Source organism: Crocuta crocuta, unplaced genomic scaffold (assembly GCF_008692635.1).
Source record: "Crocuta crocuta isolate KB4526 unplaced genomic scaffold, BGI_CrCroc_1.0 scaffold367, whole genome shotgun sequence".
In the NCBI taxonomy this organism is placed as follows: domain Eukaryota; kingdom Metazoa; phylum Chordata; class Mammalia; order Carnivora; family Hyaenidae; genus Crocuta; species Crocuta crocuta.
This window is the reverse complement of record NW_027527936.1, coordinates 3,884,469-3,902,850: the sequence shown is the minus strand read 5'-3', so window position 1 is coordinate 3,902,850 and position 18,382 is coordinate 3,884,469. Positions and strand designations below refer to the sequence as shown.

Here is an 18,382-nt window from a genome sequence, read left to right as displayed (position 1 = left end):
TCAGTTCTGCTGATGACCTTGGGCTACTCTATTCTCGGGCCCCAGTTTGGAACCGAAACCACCTCCATTCAGTGCGCGTCTCTAGGATACAGGCTCTGAGGAGCGCCATCCCTCCTGGCTAACCTAGGCAGCTGAGCCAGGGCTTTGTTAGGTGCCTGTGGTCCCCTAAAGGCAAACAGCTAAGGACAGTCCCTTCAGACATGCCCTTCTGGATGCCATGGTATGGTAGAAGAGTGGGCCTTGAGGACTGCGCGTGTCAGCTGCTGACACAGTCCCAGCCCTGTGACTTTTACTACCTGTGCCCTGGTATTCAGGGAGCGGGTAGCTAGCCCCTGCCATGGGGTTCTCACTTCTGTCTGCTTTGCCTCAGGTTTGGGTGTGAGGACACGGGTCCCCCTGCCTCTCTTTAGTGTCAGCAGATACCCCGTGTCACCCTTGGCGCCTCTGCCCCACTCTTCATGTGGCAGGTGCCCCGTGGAGAAGCAAGCCCCTCTGCAGCACGTGCCCGGGCCCACATGCCTGCTGCACGTGTCCCTCCCCCCACTCCCAGCCCAGATGGTCTCTGCCAGGCCAGCTCAGCTGCCTCCCTCACGCCTCAGCAGCTCCTAGGACAGGGCCAGGCGAGAACCCAGCTGGCCAGGGTGCCTCCAAGCCTGGGAGCAGCTGGGATGCTCGGAGGCACCGGGGGGTGGGTGGGGTGATACCTCCGTGGAGACCTAGTGCCTCTGTCCACGTGTGGGGTGGAGCTGCCCGAGGCTCAGAGGACAGGGGGCCGGAGGACAGGGGCCCAGGACAGGAGAGTCCTGCTGGATCAGCTTCAACCACATGGCCTCACACCAAGGTCACAAGCTGGCTGACTCAGTCCCCTCCCCTCTGCCCACTCCCCATTGGCACGAGTCTTGAGCAACAGAGGGCTTGCTGAGCCTCCGTGGCCTCTCCCCATGTCTTTGAACACACTGGTCACTTCTGCCATTGGGAAACCTTGTGATGAATAAAAGTAGAGTCACCTGGGCCAGGGCCCTGGGTGCCTGAGCGTCTAAATCGTCCCAGAAGGCTTTGCAAGCACCTCTGGCCACCCAGGGCTGCCCCACCCTGGCCTGTTCTGTTATGCTTTGATATGAGGGTTTGTACACCTCTTATCCACACCACTCACTGCAGGGCTAGGCGCACAGTGGGTGCTCACCCAGCCCAGGTTCTGGCATGCGGCAAGTGCTCAGCTAGTAGAGACTTGGCACACACTGGGCACTCCCTTAGTATAGAGCCTGTCACACACTGGGCACCATCTGTCACAGTGCCAGGCGCACAGTGGGTGCTCACCCATCTCAAGGCTGGGCACTCACTGGGCCTCGCCTGGCACGGAATTTGGCATACAAGGGATACTCATCTAGTGCGGGACAGCACACCACAGGGGCTCACTGGCGCCGGGCTGACACAGGGCCGGTGTCCTCTTCAAAGAGACCTGGCACACAGGGAGTGCTTTCCAAACACAGGTGCTGGGGTGCCATGGATGCTTCCCTACCACAGGGTTTGTCCCATAATAGGTATTCTCCTAGCTCGGGCACTAGCACATAGTAGTGGGCACTCTCCTTATATAAAGCCTAGCACAGAGGAGGGGCTCTCTTAGCTGGGACAATGACCCAGATGGTCACCAGTCTCTGAGCAATGACCCAGATGACCAACCAGGTGATTGGAGATGTGCAACTCTACCCTCCCAGTGAACTGGACAGTATCTAGATCCAGAGGAAAAGGCCCAACATTCCTCAGGCCTCCTCTCTGAACCTGAGACCCCACCCTCCCTTCCCTTCCATCTCCTGCCCCTCCCCAGCAGCTCTAGAGCCCTCCCCTGACTCAGTCCTAGCTCAGTGGGACCTTCCCCCTGGAGTCACAGGGCACAACAAAGCAACTGGATTCCTTGCCCCTCTGGAGGCATGCCCACTCTTATTAAGAAAAGTCAGAGGCGGGGGCTGGAGGAGTCGGCCTCCCAAAGTGGGCCTGGAGCAGCTGGATCCCACTAATGAGGCCTCATTACGGCCAGGGCCCAGCTGGGCTGCTGCCGCCTCCTGTCCCCATGGCCAGGGCCAGAGAAAGCTGTCCAGCCAGGGCTGCCTGTTCTGGGCAGCCTGCCCAGGCCAGGGCAGCCAGAGCCCAGAGCCCACCCTGGGTGGAAGTGAGCATTTGGGCATCATGGGTGACTGGGCCTTCCTGAAGCCAGTGGCCCAGCCAGGGCCTTGGCCCACAGTCTGTGCCCGCAGGAAGTCAGTGGAGCGTGTCTGGGGACCTGGCTGCCTGAGGCTGGCCCAGTGAGAGGCTGAGTCAGTGGGGTCTCAGGCCATTCTTAGGAGACTTGCTTGAGCTGAAGCTGGTCTCCATTCCCCTCACCAAAATGAGCATAATAATGTATCTACATCAAGGCATTTGCGGGGGTGGGGGGAGGTTAAATGAATTATTATAGGACAGTGTTTAGGACAGTGTCTGGCTCATAGTAAGCACTTAATATGTGTTATCTATTACTATTATTACTAATTCTCACAAGATTTGACGATGGGTCCAATAGGACCCATCCCTATTTAGGATGTGAAATAGGATACTATCCCTATTTCACAGATGAGGAACNTCAAGGCATTTGCGGGGGTGGGGGGAGGTTAAATGAATTATTATAGGACAGTGTTTAGGACAGTGTCTGGCTCATAGTAAGCACTTAATATGTGTTATCTATTACTATTATTACTAATTCTCACAAGATTTGACGATGGGTGGATACTATCCCTATTTCACAGATGAGGAAACTAAGATTAGATGTGTTAATGACTTGCCCAAGGCGGTATATGGTGAGAAACTGGCAGCGCTGGGGTTTGAACCTGGCCTGTCTGACTCTAAAGCCTGCGTCTTAAAAAAAAAAAAAAAGCCATCCTGCCCTATTCACTTTGGGGTCACCACACTTCCCAAACTCACAGAAGAGCTAGCTATTCTTTACATTAGAATTCACGCATGCTTCCATTTGGCGGATGCTTGCTAAGATCCTTCCGTGTAGCAGGCCCTCTGCCAGCCTATCAATTTCCGAAGAGTGGTGCACCTTCCGGGACCAGAATACTCATGCCCACCTTCCTGACCTCTGGTTTGTGGTATCTCAGCATCAGCTGGAGACTGGCTAGCGAGGGTGGCCCCAGAGACGTGGGACTGGATGGGTCTGAGTACACCTCCCCCCAGTTGTGGTGACACCTGCTGGACTGTACCCAGCCCACACAGCACGTGCTCCCAGAGCAACATCTTAGGTTCTGGGCAGTGCAGTAAAATCTCCAAGGGTTCAATTGCGTGGCTTCGCCTTTGCCTGAACTCTGTGGTGACCACTCTCTTGGCTATCACCAACTTTCTCAAGACAGGTGAGAGTGCAGTTCCATAGGCCAGAGCTTTCTTGCATGGCCAGTCACATTCTCAACCATCTTGGCTGGTTGAGGGTCTCTAACTCTTGTGGGGGAACAGCTTTAGGGCCCAACAGCCCCCAGCCCATACCACTCTGTGAAGTTTAAGATGCTTTGGTAGTGCTTGTGGACGATGCCCCCCCTTCTTCCTGCCCTTCACCATGTCTAGTACCCAATGGCACCCAACCACCCTACCAGGAGCCCACCAAGTGCCAGGCCTGTGAGCTCAGAAGCATCTGGACCCTAGGGCTCACTGTCTTCCGCGCTCGCTCTGCCTCACTCTGTGGTTGTGAGTATGTGAGTGTGTGTTTTGTTCCAATAACTTGCTGGGAACAAGGGGAAAACACAACAAACCCCACGCCTCACTCTAGCTCTGGAGCACCCGCGCCGGGCTGCATGGGGACTGGCCGGAGGGGGAGGGCCAGCGGAGGGGTAGGCAGAGCTTGGGGAGGAGATGAGGTGAAAGTAATTGACGCTGCCCAGCCGGCAGTGGGAGAGTCAGGGGATGCGTCAGTGTCGCCTGGAGCTGGCAGAGGTGTGAATGAGCAACGGAGACACGCACACTCCGCTCTAAGTGCTCATCCTGGGATGGCCTCGGCTCACGGACCTCTGGCCCCCTCCTCCCCAGAACAGGTCAGTCACTTTCCAGAAGCTTGAGCCCCCTCCCTGGAGCCAGGCGGTCTGGGAGGCTGGGCTGGGGGTGGGGAGAGGGGCTGAGTGGTCTGTGCCAGGGAGGGGCAGGCACAGCCAGCCAGCGAGACAGACACCAGCAAAAGTGACCCAGAAAGTTGCAACTGTGCAAAGGAGTGCAGGAAGAGTTAGCTATGTGGTGGGGGCATGGGGGAGGAGAGTGGGGGTGTGAGGGCTCCCCCAGCCCAAGGACCTGCTGAGAATCTGCTCTGTGTATCAAAGCTGCATTGTCCTAGCTCCCGGGGAGACGGGCCGGAGGTGCCCAGGAATTGTACTAATCAATACAGCCCCATTGTCCATGCCACGGCAGTTACTCCTATGGAGAGAGTGAGTGAGGGGGCAGGGGACGTGGTACATGAACTCAGCCATGAGGGTGGGGGGAGAGGATGGGATGGGAATCTCAGCTGGGAGGCGAGAGACCCCAGAGAATGCTCACGGTGTCCACGGCAAGCGCCCGGGTCGGGTGGGCATCAGTGTGGCCTCATCCCTAGAAGCTGAGATGGGCAAGAATGTCAGGGGCAATGGGGCTGATGGCAGCAAGGGTTTGGGGACAGGGAAAGCCATCCTCCCTGCCCTGTAGAACATCCTGACTTGACCTTCAGATGGCAAGAGAAGGAATGTCCTCTGGGGAGACATGGGTTGGGTTTGGGTGAAGCATTATGCAGGGCTGCCCTCAAACCTGAGAACTGCCAGTCACAAACCGAAGCTACTTCCCTGAGTGCCAGCCTGCTGCCAACTTACTGGGGTAGAGACTGCCCACAGCTGCTGCAGGGTGAGGCAGGGCTGCTGGGCTTCTGCAGGGCAGGAGCAGGGCCCATCCAGTGCTCCCCATCGCTGCTCCCCAGGGCCTGGAGCAAAGCCTGACGTGCCTGGGGGTGCATCTTCTGTCTGCTCTCCACAATGTCGACAGGTCTCTCTCCACCCATGAGGGATCTGGACAAAACAGCACAGGGCATACCTTTGGCTCTCTCACCTGCTTGAAGGCTTGGACTCCCAACAGGTGCCCAGAGCTTGCTCTGAAGTTTGCCTTGAGGCAGGAGGCACAAACAGCCCCTGGATACTGCTCGGGCCTCGGGTGGATTTTCCCATGGTCCTGCTTCTCCTCTTCTGGCCCCAGACTCTTTCCCATATCTGGATAAGCCAGGCCAGATGAAGGACAGAAGGCTCTGTCATTGCAGGGCGGGTGCTACCTAAGTGCCAGCCGAGCTCCTGGACAGATGGGAGATAACTTGGGGGAGCAAGAAGCTAGGGGGGCAAGGAGGTCGTGAGGCCTTCTAAGGCAGCCACGATTTACTGTAATCGCTATTCTGCCTGAATTTCCCTCTGGGGCTCAGAGAAAGTTGCCAGTGATCTGGATTTGGCTCAAGGTCATTCTGGGATGTGGGGTCTTGTCTGTCCTCCTCCATAAAGTTTGTCTTGGATGGGACTTCATCCCATGAGCAAACCCTGAGGCTGCAGAGTCCTGAACAAGAGGCCTGCTGGATCCCAGCGGGGCCCGCCCAGCCAGGGCAGCTCCAGGATTCTTTAGTGTCCACGGAGAGCAGAAGGAGGGAGCTCACAATTCACAAAAATATCCAGGGGATGCTGATCTGGGAGGGCGGGAGTCAAGAGCCAGAGGAGAGCCGTAGCCCAGGGTAGAAGTCTAGGCTCTCTCTGAGACTGCGTGTGAAGAAAGGAGGGGGTCCACCCAGTGGTGGTGGTTACCTCTGGGGAGGTGGGCTTTGCAGCTTCGTTTCGTCTCTGCTCTTTGCTGTAGGTTCCCATTGTTGGGGTGCTAAGCTTATAATGCTTTTATAATTATAAGAATAACAATAACATTTTAGAAAAAGTCATTTAGAAAGTTAGTGGGAACTGATGGAAGATATAAGAGAGAGTCGGAAATAGGAATATTCCAGGCAAGGCAGAATCCCAGAAATGAGTAGATCTACTGAGGTTGTCTAGTCTGTCCACTGATTTCATAGTTAAGGACACTGAGTTGCAGGGAGTGGAAATGACCTGCTGGGAGTTGCTGGGGGAGCAGGCTCTAGAATGCTGGGGCTCTCACTGCCCTGCACAGGGTCCTGCCCTCCCAAGTCCAAGACATAGAGAGGCGATCTGGATTCGGCTCTCATAGCTGAACACCTCTAATTCCAAGCGTTCATCTAGAGCAGAAATAAGCCAGGCACTGGGCTATGTAAAGGACTGACATAAGTGATTGCTTGGACTCGCTCACCCGGCTGGCCAGGCACAGGGGTGAGAGGTCACAAGTCCTTGTGCGGGAATGGACATTGCTGCCTTAAGGACTGCTCTGAAGGGGAAGGGGCATCTGAGGGTCTTATGTGCATGTGTCTCTGTATGGTGGACAACATGGTCGATGGGCAGCCAGCTCACTGCACCCAGCCAGGGCGAGAAAGCTCCAAAGCCTGCATTCTGTCCAAGTTGAGGGGGGGGGGGGTTTGGGCACAGGGCAGGGCTGTCCATATCCTAGAGACCACCGTCAAGCCCATGGCCACAGAGTCAGGGGTGAGGGTGGGGGCTATCCAGGGAGTCTGAGGAGGAAGCACCAGGCTGCTGTGGCTTAATTCACCACCGAGGTGTGAGCAGGGGAAGAAGGGAGAGCAGCGAGGGGCAGACAGTGAAAGATGGGTGATGGGCAGGAGAAGCCTGGAGCCCGGCCAGTCAGCAGGGCTAAGCTGGGTTAGGCAGACAGGCTGCCAGTCTGGGTGAAACTGTGAGCACAAAAGCGTTCTTTTGTGGGCACCTGCAGGCCGACATCCACTGCAGGGACAGTTCTTATCAGGGACACAGGTGTCCACCCAGCAGATGGAGAAAATGAGAGGCTTAGGATAGGGAAGATTATGCAAGGAGAACAAAATCTAGGCAGCACTGGTAAAGCTCACCAGCCATGGGCCTCACTGCCCAGGAAGGAAGCGGCAGAGAGTCCTCAGAGGGGAATGGAGAAAGGAACTGCAGCCCCCAGAAGCCTTGAAGAGCATTTTGGAGACCCTTCCCTCCAGGGGACTTGAAGAAAGGTAGGCTTGCTCCATCCTCCACAGAGAGCCAAGCCCTCACCAGCCAAGTCGCCTGAGCATAGCTCATGCTGGAATTGAAATCGTGGCCATGGGAAGGCTCCCACGGTGACCTCCCAGCCACAGCTCAGGGAGTCAGCCCCTCAGTGCGGAGATCCAGGGCTGGGGAGCGGGATCTGGTTCTTCTTCTTCTGGGCGCTTCTCACACTGCTTGCAGGGTACCACTGACCTCTAGCTCCTTCTGCACTGCAGACCCCTAGTGCTGCCGTCAACTTCCACCAGAACCCTCTCCCCACTCCCCGCCACTCCCTGTCCCAGGCTTCTGCCCCTGGCTCCTGCCTCCCCAAGTTGTGGGTTATGGCCAGCAGGGCTGCAGTGGTTCCCTCAAGGCCCAGTGGTATGCTGCTCATTAACTAAGCACTGCTGGCTCCTGAGGGCTCAGCCAAGTGGCTGCCTGTGGCACGTGCCTGGAGGCATCACCACCCTCCCTGTGCCCCTCGATGTCAGGGAAGAAGCAGACCCCAGAAACCCAAGTCTGGTCCCATGCACTTGGTTGGGGTGCTGGGGCCTGGAGAGAGGCCCCAGGCTTCAAGCCTTGGGGACCTCGGTCTCTGCAAGGGGGTCTTGCCTTTGCCCTGCCCATGAAACCATCCTGGACCCTCGGGTGTCTCTTTTACAGCTGTAACCACAGCTTCATGACCCCACCCATGTCCTCTGCAGCTGTCACAGTCTCCCATTGTGCCCCTAAGTAAACAAGCTTTGGACAGAATAAAACTGTTATTGTAGGGTCAACATATAGGAGCCCTATTGGACCGGGATTTGTTTGGGAATGCGTAAACTGCCCCCATGCAGGCCTCACAGCCTCTGAAAACCTGCCCCCTGGACTGTGCAAAATTGCTAGGCCTGTCCCAAAGAAGGCCCTAGGAGGTGATGGCCACCTTAGGCAAGATTACGTAGGGGCCGGTCTCAGAGGGCACACTCAGGCTGCGAGCCTCCCTCTCCCAGAGCCAGACTGGCCCTCAGGCCCCTTCATCAGGGAAGCCTTCCTGATTTCACCCCGCTGGCCCTTCACCTGGCCTCCTTCCATATTCCCGTGACTTGAGAACTTCCACTCTGTGGTCACCTTGCGGCTACGTATGAAAATCACATATTTGTTTATTTCGTTGATGACTTGATTCCCCACTAGACTTTGAGCCCTGAGTGCATAAGAGTGTTTACTTCACTGCTGGATTCCCGATGCCTGGCCCAGGGCCTGGCACACAGTAGGTGTTAGTAAATCTCCACGGTTGCATGAATGAATGTATGTAGGCTCTTTCAGCCTGTCCGTTTGCTCTGGGTGCTCCTTGAAGGGGACCATGGTTCCTGGTGCTGTGTCCTCAACCCCCCCTGGAGGCTGTGAAGGTCAGTGTCTCCTCTAAGGGCAATGCTTAGTTGGGTGTGCAGGAGAGTGGGTCCTCAAGGGTGTCTGTGTCATGGTGCCCATGGAATGCAAGCCAAAATCTGCCCACCATGGGAACAAGGGGCACGTGGCTGGGGCCTCCACTGGCCACTGGTGCCTCCTGTGTCTACTTTCCCAAATGGGCCTTTCTGGAAAGCACACAGGTCCCAGTGAAGCCGTTCTTCCCCTCTGCATATGTCGGTCAGTGTCAGGATCCGACAGCATTTCAAAGCACCAGACCTCTTTGTTTATTGGCCAGTGTGACTGTTGTCCTTGAATATGTCTCTTTCAAGCTGAGGGTCAGTGTCACTTCAGCAACATCCCTCAGAAGCCATGCTGCTTTGTCTCTGATCCTGGTGTTCTCCAGGGGCTCCTGTTTCTCTCAAGAGAATAGTCCATCTCTGAGAGGCTATCTCTGTCACTCAAGGACTGTGCTTCTCTGTTGGTGATTCTCAGGGTCCCTGTCTCCTAGGGGACATCTAGGTTCTTGCTCAAGGTGGCTTGATTTCCAGCTCACCCTGGGAAGGGGTGAAAGGGGCGTGGCATAGGGTAGGGGAGCTGTTACCCTTATAAAGGAACTTGGGGTTGGGGTTTAAAAGGGGCTGTCCTCAGTGGGGCCTCAGGCCACCCAGCCCAGCCCTGCAGCTCCCCAGGAAGGCCTGACTCCCTTTCCTTGGGGCAGATCCCCTCATCAGCCCCTCCTGGGCAGCCCCCTCCTCTCAGCTCAGAGACCTTTTTCCGGAGTCCCTCCCTCGGTTTCCCCTAGCAGAGTCTGTCCTCCAAGTCTGGCATGGTGCCTACAACTCTGGTCTCCTCCCCCAGCTCTTGGCCAGCACCACCCAGCCCAGGTCAGCTTCCCCAGGGTCCCCCCCCCCGAGCCATGGGCGATAGAGATGGCTCCCCTGGGCCCTCCCATCCAGGGTCCCAGAACACCCTCCCCAAGTCTGCCCACCCAAACTCACTTGCTCCTCCAACCCCCACCTCACAGCCCTGCCTACCCTGTGTCCCCAGGAAAGCGCCTTCAGCTGGGGGAGGGGTCGGGCACCCCCTCCCCCTCACTCCCTGCCCATGGGGCAGCGTGCTCAGCCTGGTGATGTGGTAGCGGCGGGTGGGGGGGGGCTGTCTGGACACAGGCCCCTTTGTGCCCAGCCCGACTTGGCTGCTTAGTATGAGGCTCAGCTGCTCCCAGATCCTCACCCAGAGGGGAGAGGGGAGGCTTTGGAGGGGCTGGGACTGGGGGGCCCTGGACTCAAGCTCCCTCTCCGTGTCCCACCTCTCGGATGTTGGCAGCAGCTCCTCAGGTGGGCTGGTGCCCCTGGCACGGGGTGCTGGGGGGCTGGTGAGGGACGCCCCGCTTGGCACCCTCTGGCAGCCACTCCTCCCTTCTCTCCTTCTCTGCCAGGCCTGCTAGCAGCTCCTGCCAGCAGAGGGGAAGCCCAGGGTGGGGGTGGGGGCTTGGAGGGTCCATGGTGTCCCCGCTGGGAGAGGCCCAGAAGGTCAGGCACGGGAGCACAAATGCCTTTCTGATGGTAGCTTCTCTCCTGTCCCCACAGAATGGTGCTGTGCCCAGCGAGGCCACCAAGAGGGACCAGAACCTCAAACGGGGCAACTGGGGCAACCAGATCGAGTTTGTACTGACGAGCGTGGGCTATGCCGTGGGCCTGGGCAATGTCTGGCGCTTCCCATACCTCTGCTATCGCAACGGGGGAGGTACCCGGCGGGCACAGGGCAGGGACCACCCACTTGGATAGAGCCTACCCACCAAGGCCCGGGCTACCCCCTCCCTGGCACAGACCCCACTCCAGACAGGCTGGCCTCTGGCTCTCCTCTCTTTCACCCCCTCCCTGGCTTAGGTACCCTTTACTAAGGCACAAACCACTCCCCCACCCCGACCCTGGCTATCTGCTGTTTGGGCCTGACCCTGCTAGCCTGCTCCCTCGAGGTGAGGAGCGGTGGAGAAAGGCACCCGAAACTCCCAAGATTCCCAGTCTTAAACCCCCTGTGTTTCAACAACCCCCTAAATGGTTCAGGGAATTTGAGGATCCCAGTGACTCATGTTTGTGAAATTGCGTGGTTAAGCCATCAAAGCCCACCCTCACATGATGGCTCTGGGGCCAGGGTTCTGCTCAGGAAGCCTGTGTCAAATTCAAAAACAGGCTGCAGGGAGGATACCTCAGACCCAGGCTCCTGCTCAGTGCGTGGCTCACCCTCCTCGGGTCTCAGCCAATCGCAAAGGTTTTGCTGTTGGGTTCTCAGCAGGAAGAGGGTGGGAGCCCCCAAGCCCACCCTGAGCCAGCTCTCTCCCTGCCTGCCAGGCGCCTTCATGTTCCCCTACTTCATCATGCTGATATTCTGTGGGATCCCTCTCTTCTTCATGGAGCTTTCCTTCGGCCAGTTTGCAAGTCAGGGCTGCCTGGGGGTCTGGCGGATCAGCCCCATGTTCAAAGGTGAGACCTGGGTGGGGTAAGCGCACACACACACTCACGTGCACGTGCACACTTGCACACACACACAGGCTTCTGGGGGCCTACTCACCCATCTGTACAAACACTACCAACCCCCACGGAGCCCCTGTGCTGACCTCAAGCCCTACATCAATGGCCAAGGCCATGGATGCGTGCTGGGATCCATGTTTACTTGGCCTCCACCTTCCCCTCCTACCACGTGTATACACAAAGCCCCTTTGCCCCCCAACATGCCCCCAACAAGGCCTTGACCTATCCCTTCTGTGGCCCTCCATAACAGCCCTCCCCTTAAGCGCTTCGAAATTAACCTCCTTCAGCTAGATGTGCACTGCTCCCACTCCTTCCCCTCTTCCAGGTGTGGGCTACGGCATGATGGTGGTGTCTACGTATATTGGCATCTACTACAACGTGGTCATCTGCATTGCCTTCTACTACTTCTTCTCGTCCATGACTCACGTGCTGCCCTGGGCCTACTGTGGTAACCCCTGGAACACACCTGACTGTGCTGGAGTGCTGGATGCTTCCAACCTCACCAACGGCTCCCGGCCTGCTGCCCTGCCTGGAAACCTTTCCCACCTGCTCAACCACTCCCTCCAGAGGACCAGCCCCAGTGAGGAGTACTGGAGGTGAGGCCCCACCGGGCCTGGGCCGGGGGGGACACCTGGTGCCAAGCCTTGGCCCTCCCTCTCACCATAGGGCAGCTTCCTGCAGAGTAGGGAGGGTGCCGGGAATGGAGCGAGGTAGAGGGGCGTGAAGAGGTGGAAGGAGTTTACAGACTAGTTCAGGAGAAGAGGCTGACACACCAGCGGGTGATGGAAGGCAAGATGTTGAGTTGAGAGTCCTTACAAAGTGCAGTGAGGGAGGCCCGGCAGTCAGGCAGGTCCTCAGAGGAGAGTCAGGGGAAAGGGAGATGGCTTCCTGGTGAGAGTAGCACAGCCGAAGCCCTAGGTCCCAGATGAGCAGAGGCTGGTCCTGAGACTGCGGGGAAGCTGTTCTGATGTAACAGGTGTGTGGAAAAGCCATGGGCCATAAAGTGGACCAGGCAGGGCTGCCAGCCTTCTTGGAGAATGTATGTGAATTAAACTTAGACTGACTGCTGCAGAGCAAAGGGAGCCATAGAAGTTTCCTGAGCACAGGGCTGTCGTCATCAAGCTGTGCATAGGGAAGAGAGCCTGGCATTCCTGTGCTCTGTGGCGACGGAGACTGGAGTCTTGGGGCTGGCTGCAGGGAAGCTGTTGCTGGAGGTGTTCTGGAACACCTTGTCCCAATGGGGTGGGTGTAAGGGCACAGTTGGACGTCCTAAAGGAAATTCCCCATGTCCCTGTGGGAAACCCATGGGAAGAGAGTGTTGGGGGCCTGTGGGTAGGCCGCGTTAATTCATTCCACATTTATAGGGTCTGCTCTGCCAGGCCCTGTGTGCCCATGGGGTCTCAATGGCCCAGAGTCCCTGCCCTGAGGAGTTCACGATCTAGGGAGGAGACAGGCAGCTGATCATATTAGGGCAGGTACCTAGAAGCCAGTATGTTCAAGGGTGTGGTAGGGGGACACAAGGGGGGGGGTCAGTTCTGAGAGGATGGGGGCAAGAGGAAGTGGTCCAGAAGGCTTCCCAAGGAGGGTGGAGGGAGGTGTAGAGGGGATTGGGAGAGACACAGGCAGCTAAGCCGCGGCCAGGAGGTGGCAAGCTGGAGACAGGTGAGACTGAGTATTGAGACAGGAGAGGCCAGAGGCATCTTAAGACACAGGACTTCCCTTGCCAGGCCGAGGGTTTGAAGTTTCTCCGCCAACTGGTAGACAGACATAGGGGAGATGGCCAAGGTCCCGGGGAGACTTGAAGTCCTAGCAGGTCAATGTCTTCTAAGCCTGGTCCCAGTGCTCAGACCCTGCAGGGCCCAGCTTCCCTGTGCCAGCCTCTGTGCTGCGCCACAGACATTCAAGGACAGCTAAGATGTCACTACCCGCAGGGGCTCATGGTGTAGACAGCAGAGCTGCTGCCTCCCAGTGAGGGGCAGGCAAAATTACCTCCGGGCAGACTCAGCCATTCATTCGCTGGACAGATCATTTCTTGAGCACCTAGTAGGTACTAGACACTGCACTCAGATAGAGTAAGGAGTAAGACACAGATCCTGCCCCCATGGTGGTCACATCCTGAAAGAACTAAGCAAATAAGTGCCCAGTTAGGCATTCTACTACTATGTTTGAGGCATGGCGTGGACTGGACAACTTGATCTAGACTAGGGGTGAACCTGGGAGGACACAGCCTCACCCACACCCATGGGGCTGCCCCAGAAGCTCTCACCCCAGAGGCTATCTGCCAGGGAGTCCCAGCTGGGTATGGCCACCCAGGGCAAAGCTCTGGAGATTTTATCCAGTGCAATTAGAGNAGCAAATAAGTGCCCAGTTAGGCATTCTACTACTATGTTTGAGGCACGGCATGGACTGGACAACTTGATCTAGACTAGGGGTGAACCTGGGAGGACACAGCCTCACCCACACCCATGGGGCTGCCCCAGAAGCTCTCACCCCAGAGGCTATCTGCCAGGGAGTCCCAGCTGGGTAGGGCCGCCCAGGGCAAAGCTCTGGAGATTTTATCCAGTGCAGTTAGAGAATAGCCCTCAAAGCAAACTGGTCATGGGCAGGGTGGGGGTGCCCACTGGGTGGCCCATTGAACTCTCCTCAGGGCTGGAGCCAGGCCTGCCTGACTCGCCACTGTCCCAGACAGGACTCTTTCCCGGCAGGGTGGCTCCCTGCTGCCCCCTCCTGGAGAGCCTGGGAACATGAGCCTTGAGAGGGCTGCCCAGGCTGGCTTCAGCAAGGAAGTGAGGAGAGCAAGCAACCCCATTTCCTGGGCACCTACTGTGTGCCAGGAGTGTTATTTCTGATAGTGTTATCCCTATGTTTCAGATTCGGAGACTGATACTCAGAGGTTAAGGAACTAGGCGGCAGTGCTGTGTCAGGATATGTATGTTCCTCTGTGCCTGGTGCCTGGTGTGAATTAGGCCAATGATACTCTGCAGGTGTTTGTTTGTTTTTTTACTTTTTTAAAATGTTTTATTTATTTTTGAGAGAGAGGTAGAGACAGCGTGAGCAAGGGAGGGTCAGAGAGAGAGGGAGACACAGAATCTGAAGACAGGCTCCAGGCTCTGAGCTAGCTGTCAGCACAGAGCCCTACGTGGGGCTCGAACCCACAAACTGTGAGATCATGACCTGAGCTGAAGTCAGACGCCTAACCGACTGAGCCACCCAGGCGCCCCACTGCAGGTGTTTTTAATCCACAGTCTCCCACCCCCCCTTTGGAAAGCTGTGTGATCCCATTTGAGCCCCACAACAACCTTGTTTGGAAGCTCAGGCACATAGTATAAAATATTCCCATTATACAAGTGAGGAAAACAAGTCAGAAGAAAGATTAAGAGACTCCTCTTAAACAAGAGAAGCTCAGAGGCAGATTTCCGAGCCCAGGTCTGCCTCTTGCTCACCCTCTGGCCCACGGTCTCCTCTCTCTCTTCATCCCTTCGGTCTTGTTTTAACGTCCTCTGTGTGCTGGTCTGATTCTAGTCTGTAGGCCCTAAGTTCATGGCCATGCCCTCGCCTCCACAGCCTGGGGTGCACAGCAGAGCACTGAAACCCAATGGGACTCGGACCCCGGCACTCCTCTCCCAGCATCTTCAGGGCAGCTCTGGAGTTGCACAGATCTCACTCAAATCGTGGCTCTGCCGCTTTATCAGCTGTCTGGCCTTGGGAGATCAGCAAACCTCTCTCAGTCATAACTATTCATCCATTAAATGGGAGGAGTCACAACACCTACCTGGTTATTATAAAGATGAAATGAGATAATGCGGCATAAATACTAAGAATAGTGATGGGTTTTCAGTAAGCATAGTGACATCCACTGCTGGAGATGCAAAGAAATAGATTAGGGTGCTTTGTTTTCAAGGAGCTTATCATCAGGTTGGGGAAATCAATAAATAATGCAGAATGTGGGGCACCTGGGTGGCTCAGTCAGTTGGGCATCTGACCCTTGATTTGGGCTCAGGTCATGATCTCACGGTTTATGGGATCAAACTGCACTGTTAGTGCAGAGCCTGCTGAGGATTCTCTCTCTTTCTCTCTCTCTCTCTCTCTCTCCCCGCCCCTCCCCCATGTTCCCTATCAAAATAAATAAACATTTAAAAAAATAATGCAGAATACCTCCGGAGATGTTATGCATCAAGAGCCAATCTATAAATATGTTGGGTTCCAAAAGTTCTTAGGTTACTTGATCTCAAAAGCACATGGTCCCAAAACAAAACAAAAAAATATATATGGTGCCATAAAAAGAAAGGTCGAATTCATTATTTAATTTTTAACTCCCAATATTGTAAATGTTGTACCCTGGCAAATAAGATAAATAATTAAAAATAATAAATAATGTAAGACACTACCAGTTTAACATATATGATTAGACAAAGTTAAAAGAGGTCTTTGGAACAAGAAATGATGTCTTTACTTTGAATGCTGTTGCTTGAAGTAAAGGAACTCTGAGTAATGGCAGTAGAAGGACCCTTGGCTATTCTGGAGGGCAGAGCTTCCCAGCCGCAGGTGCCCTGAACGGGTGTGCCCTGTTGGCTGGGGCCAGGGCAGCCGGGAACCCCCAGCCCGGTTGCCTTCAGCTTTGAGTGCCCTTGTCTGCTTACCCCAATGGCCCCAAAGTATCTTGTGTGTGTGTGGTATGAAGGAAAAAAGATTGGAAAGCACTGTTGAAGGGGCCCAGGTGCCTCTTCTTCATAGGGCCACAGCTCCTGAACTTCTCCCATCCCTTTGCCTTTGGTTCCCCCATTGGCTAATAGCCCAGAGAAGGTCTAAGGCAGGACCTGGCTCTGATGCCTGTTCAATGTACCATCTCAGTGGTGGGAGTTGGTCAGGAAAGCTATGTGTTGAACAGCGCCCTCTGTCGGTCTCAGTGTGAAGGACAGCCTCCAGGGAAGATTTGAGGCTGCGAGGAGGCCAAGCAAACAGCAAATCCCAGGCCTGGCAACATTTTCCTGTGAGGGGACAGAATAACATCGCATCACAAGGTATTAAAAATGTTGCCATGAGGTTTGAGGACTGATTTGGAAAAAAAAGTGAAAATAGCTGAGAATGATAGAGGCCAGCCTAGGAGCTATCCTAAGAAGTCCTACCTGCAAGAGGGGACAGAAGGGAGCCTGTGTTTACCTAAATTCATCTACATATTATGCTAGGTTGGTGATATTATGACCATTTTATGAGGAAACTGAGGCTCAAGAGCTTGTCTCTTGCTCTTTACTTCTAGTCTGCCTCCCTCCCCAGACCCTCTCCTTTCTACCTCCTGGTCCATTTTACCAGTGTTCACTCATTCATTCATTCATTCATTCATTCATTTGTTCATTCATTCACTCAAACAGTATTTATTGAGTACTTTTCTGTTTCAGTCACTTTTCTAGGCACTGGGGGTGCTAGGTACTCCTGCCTTTGTAGAAGATGGATGACACACAAAATAAATAGATAAAATAAATAAGTTTTTAAAAAAAGGAGACATGGGCCATGGAGGAAAATATAACAAAGAAGTGGGTGAGGAGTGCTGGGCTGGGGCCGGATTGCAGTTCAAAGCAGGGTAGCCAGAAAAGGCCCCTTTGCAAAGAGAGTACCCTGAGTAAATACTTGAAGGAAATGAGAAGGGAGGAAGCCATGTTGACAAACCCAGCTGCAGAATTTGTGGGGTCCAGGGTGAAATGAACATATGGGGCCCCTTGTTCAAACGTATTAGGATTTCAAGATGTCAGCGGCAGAGCATTAAACGCAGCACAAGGCCTGCTAAGCGTGGGGCCCCATATGACTGCACACGTCTCACACGCATGTGTGCGAATGGATGTTTGAGGGAAAGAGCACGCCAGATGGAGGAAAGAGCACATGCAAAGGCCCTGAAGGAGGGGTGTTCCTGGCATGATTAAGGAACTGCGAGGAGCCCAGTGCAGCCACAGCAGGCGGATCGGGTGGGAAGACAGGCGATCGGAGAGGTGGCAGGTAGGGGGCAACAAGGCACTTAGGGCCTTGCAGCCACTGTAAGGACTTAGGCTTTTCCATGGTGAGAGATGGGAGCCGCTGCAAAGTTTCGAGTCAAGGAGAGAACGTGAACATGCGCCTATAAAATCCCTTCAGAAGCTTCCCATTGCTCTCAGGATAAAATTCAAACTTCTCAGCCTTGACTTCATGGCTTCTTATAACCTGGCTTCTTCCTATCCTGCATCCTTCTCGATTCCCTTTACCGTCTGATCCAGCCTCGCTGAGCTGCTGGCATGCCCAGGCTAGGCTGTGTTATTTCATGACTCCCTGTCCTGCTGCACACCATTGCCCCAGGTTGGCAGGCACTTCCTCTTCCCAGTTCCTCAAACCTTGGCTCTAGCCTCACCTCTTCCAGGAAGCCTTCCAGTGTGCCCCTCCCCATGGGATTGAGATGCCCTTCCTGGTGGTACCCACATGCCTGATTCAGGTCTCTATGTGGAGCACCTAGCACAGGGCCTGGCACATAAGTGTCCAGTCAGTTGAAAGGGCACTGCTGGTGTGGCATAGGGTGCCAGATAGAGCCACACGCACCTAGGGGAGGACTTCTAGTTCGAGCCTAGGCCTACACACCCCAGGGCCTCCCGTCTCTACTTAGTGCTCCGCCACCTCCCTCTGTTCATCAGAGATGGAGAAGACCAGTGTGGGTGACAAGCTCACAGAAGGCTTCCTGGAGGAGGTGACGCCTGATAGGATGCGTCCAGTCTAGGGGGAGAGGATATTACTGAAGGGAGAAGTGCATAAGCCAGGGCCTAGGATGGGCCTGAGTAGGAAGTGAGACCTCCACACCCAAGGAGCTGAGGAGGCTGGCCTCCAGGTGCCCTTGAGGGTTCTGGGGGAGGCTGCAAGCAGTGGAGCCTTAGAGCAGCAGACAGAGGGGGTAAGGCGGGGTGAGCTGGGTCTGGGGCCTTACAGTGGCACCCTTCTCATACGTGCTGGGACCTCACGGGAAAGGGAGCTGCCAGGCTGGGCCCTGAACCTTGGGAATCTGTTGCTGGGCGTCGGGGTCCGGCCCTCAACAAGAGAGTATCCTCTTCCCCAGGCTCTATGTGCTGAAGCTGTCAGACGACATCGGGAACTTTGGGGAGGTGCGACTGCCCCTTCTCGGCTGCCTCGGTGTCTCCTGGGTGGTGGTCTTCCTCTGCCTCATCCGAGGGGTCAAGTCTTCAGGAAAGGTAAGTACCCCTCCCTCGGCGGGGTCTGTGCACACCCAGAATGATCCTGCCTCCCGTGCTGGGGTTGTGAGCCGGGGGCAGGTGGTGATGAAGGGACATGAGAGGGGAAGAGGAGCCAGAGGGCCGGCGGTGG

General features: G+C 55.5%; 1 protein-coding gene across 6 annotated transcripts in view; it reads left to right on the top strand.

Annotated features, from left to right (window-relative positions):
• Positions 1-18,382, top strand: part of SLC6A9 (solute carrier family 6 member 9) — a 31,574-nt gene that overhangs the window by 7,000 nt on the left and 6,192 nt on the right. For 3 of the 6 annotated variants that reach the window (XM_077752061.1, XM_077752055.1, XM_077752060.1), the window contains exons 1-5: positions 3,923-4,052; positions 10,109-10,265; positions 10,871-11,002; positions 11,376-11,646; positions 18,117-18,249. In XM_077752061.1, the coding sequence (XP_077608187.1) occupies positions 4,008-4,052; positions 10,109-10,265; positions 10,871-11,002; positions 11,376-11,646; positions 18,117-18,249 (738 nt within the window). In that variant the 5' untranslated portion in view covers positions 3,923-4,007. Of the gene's footprint in view, positions 1-3,922; positions 4,053-9,835; positions 9,857-10,108; positions 10,266-10,870; positions 11,003-11,375; positions 11,647-18,116; positions 18,250-18,382 lie in introns of those variants that run through there. The other 3 variants (XM_077752058.1, XM_077752059.1, XM_077752057.1) reach the window with 3 other exon arrangements.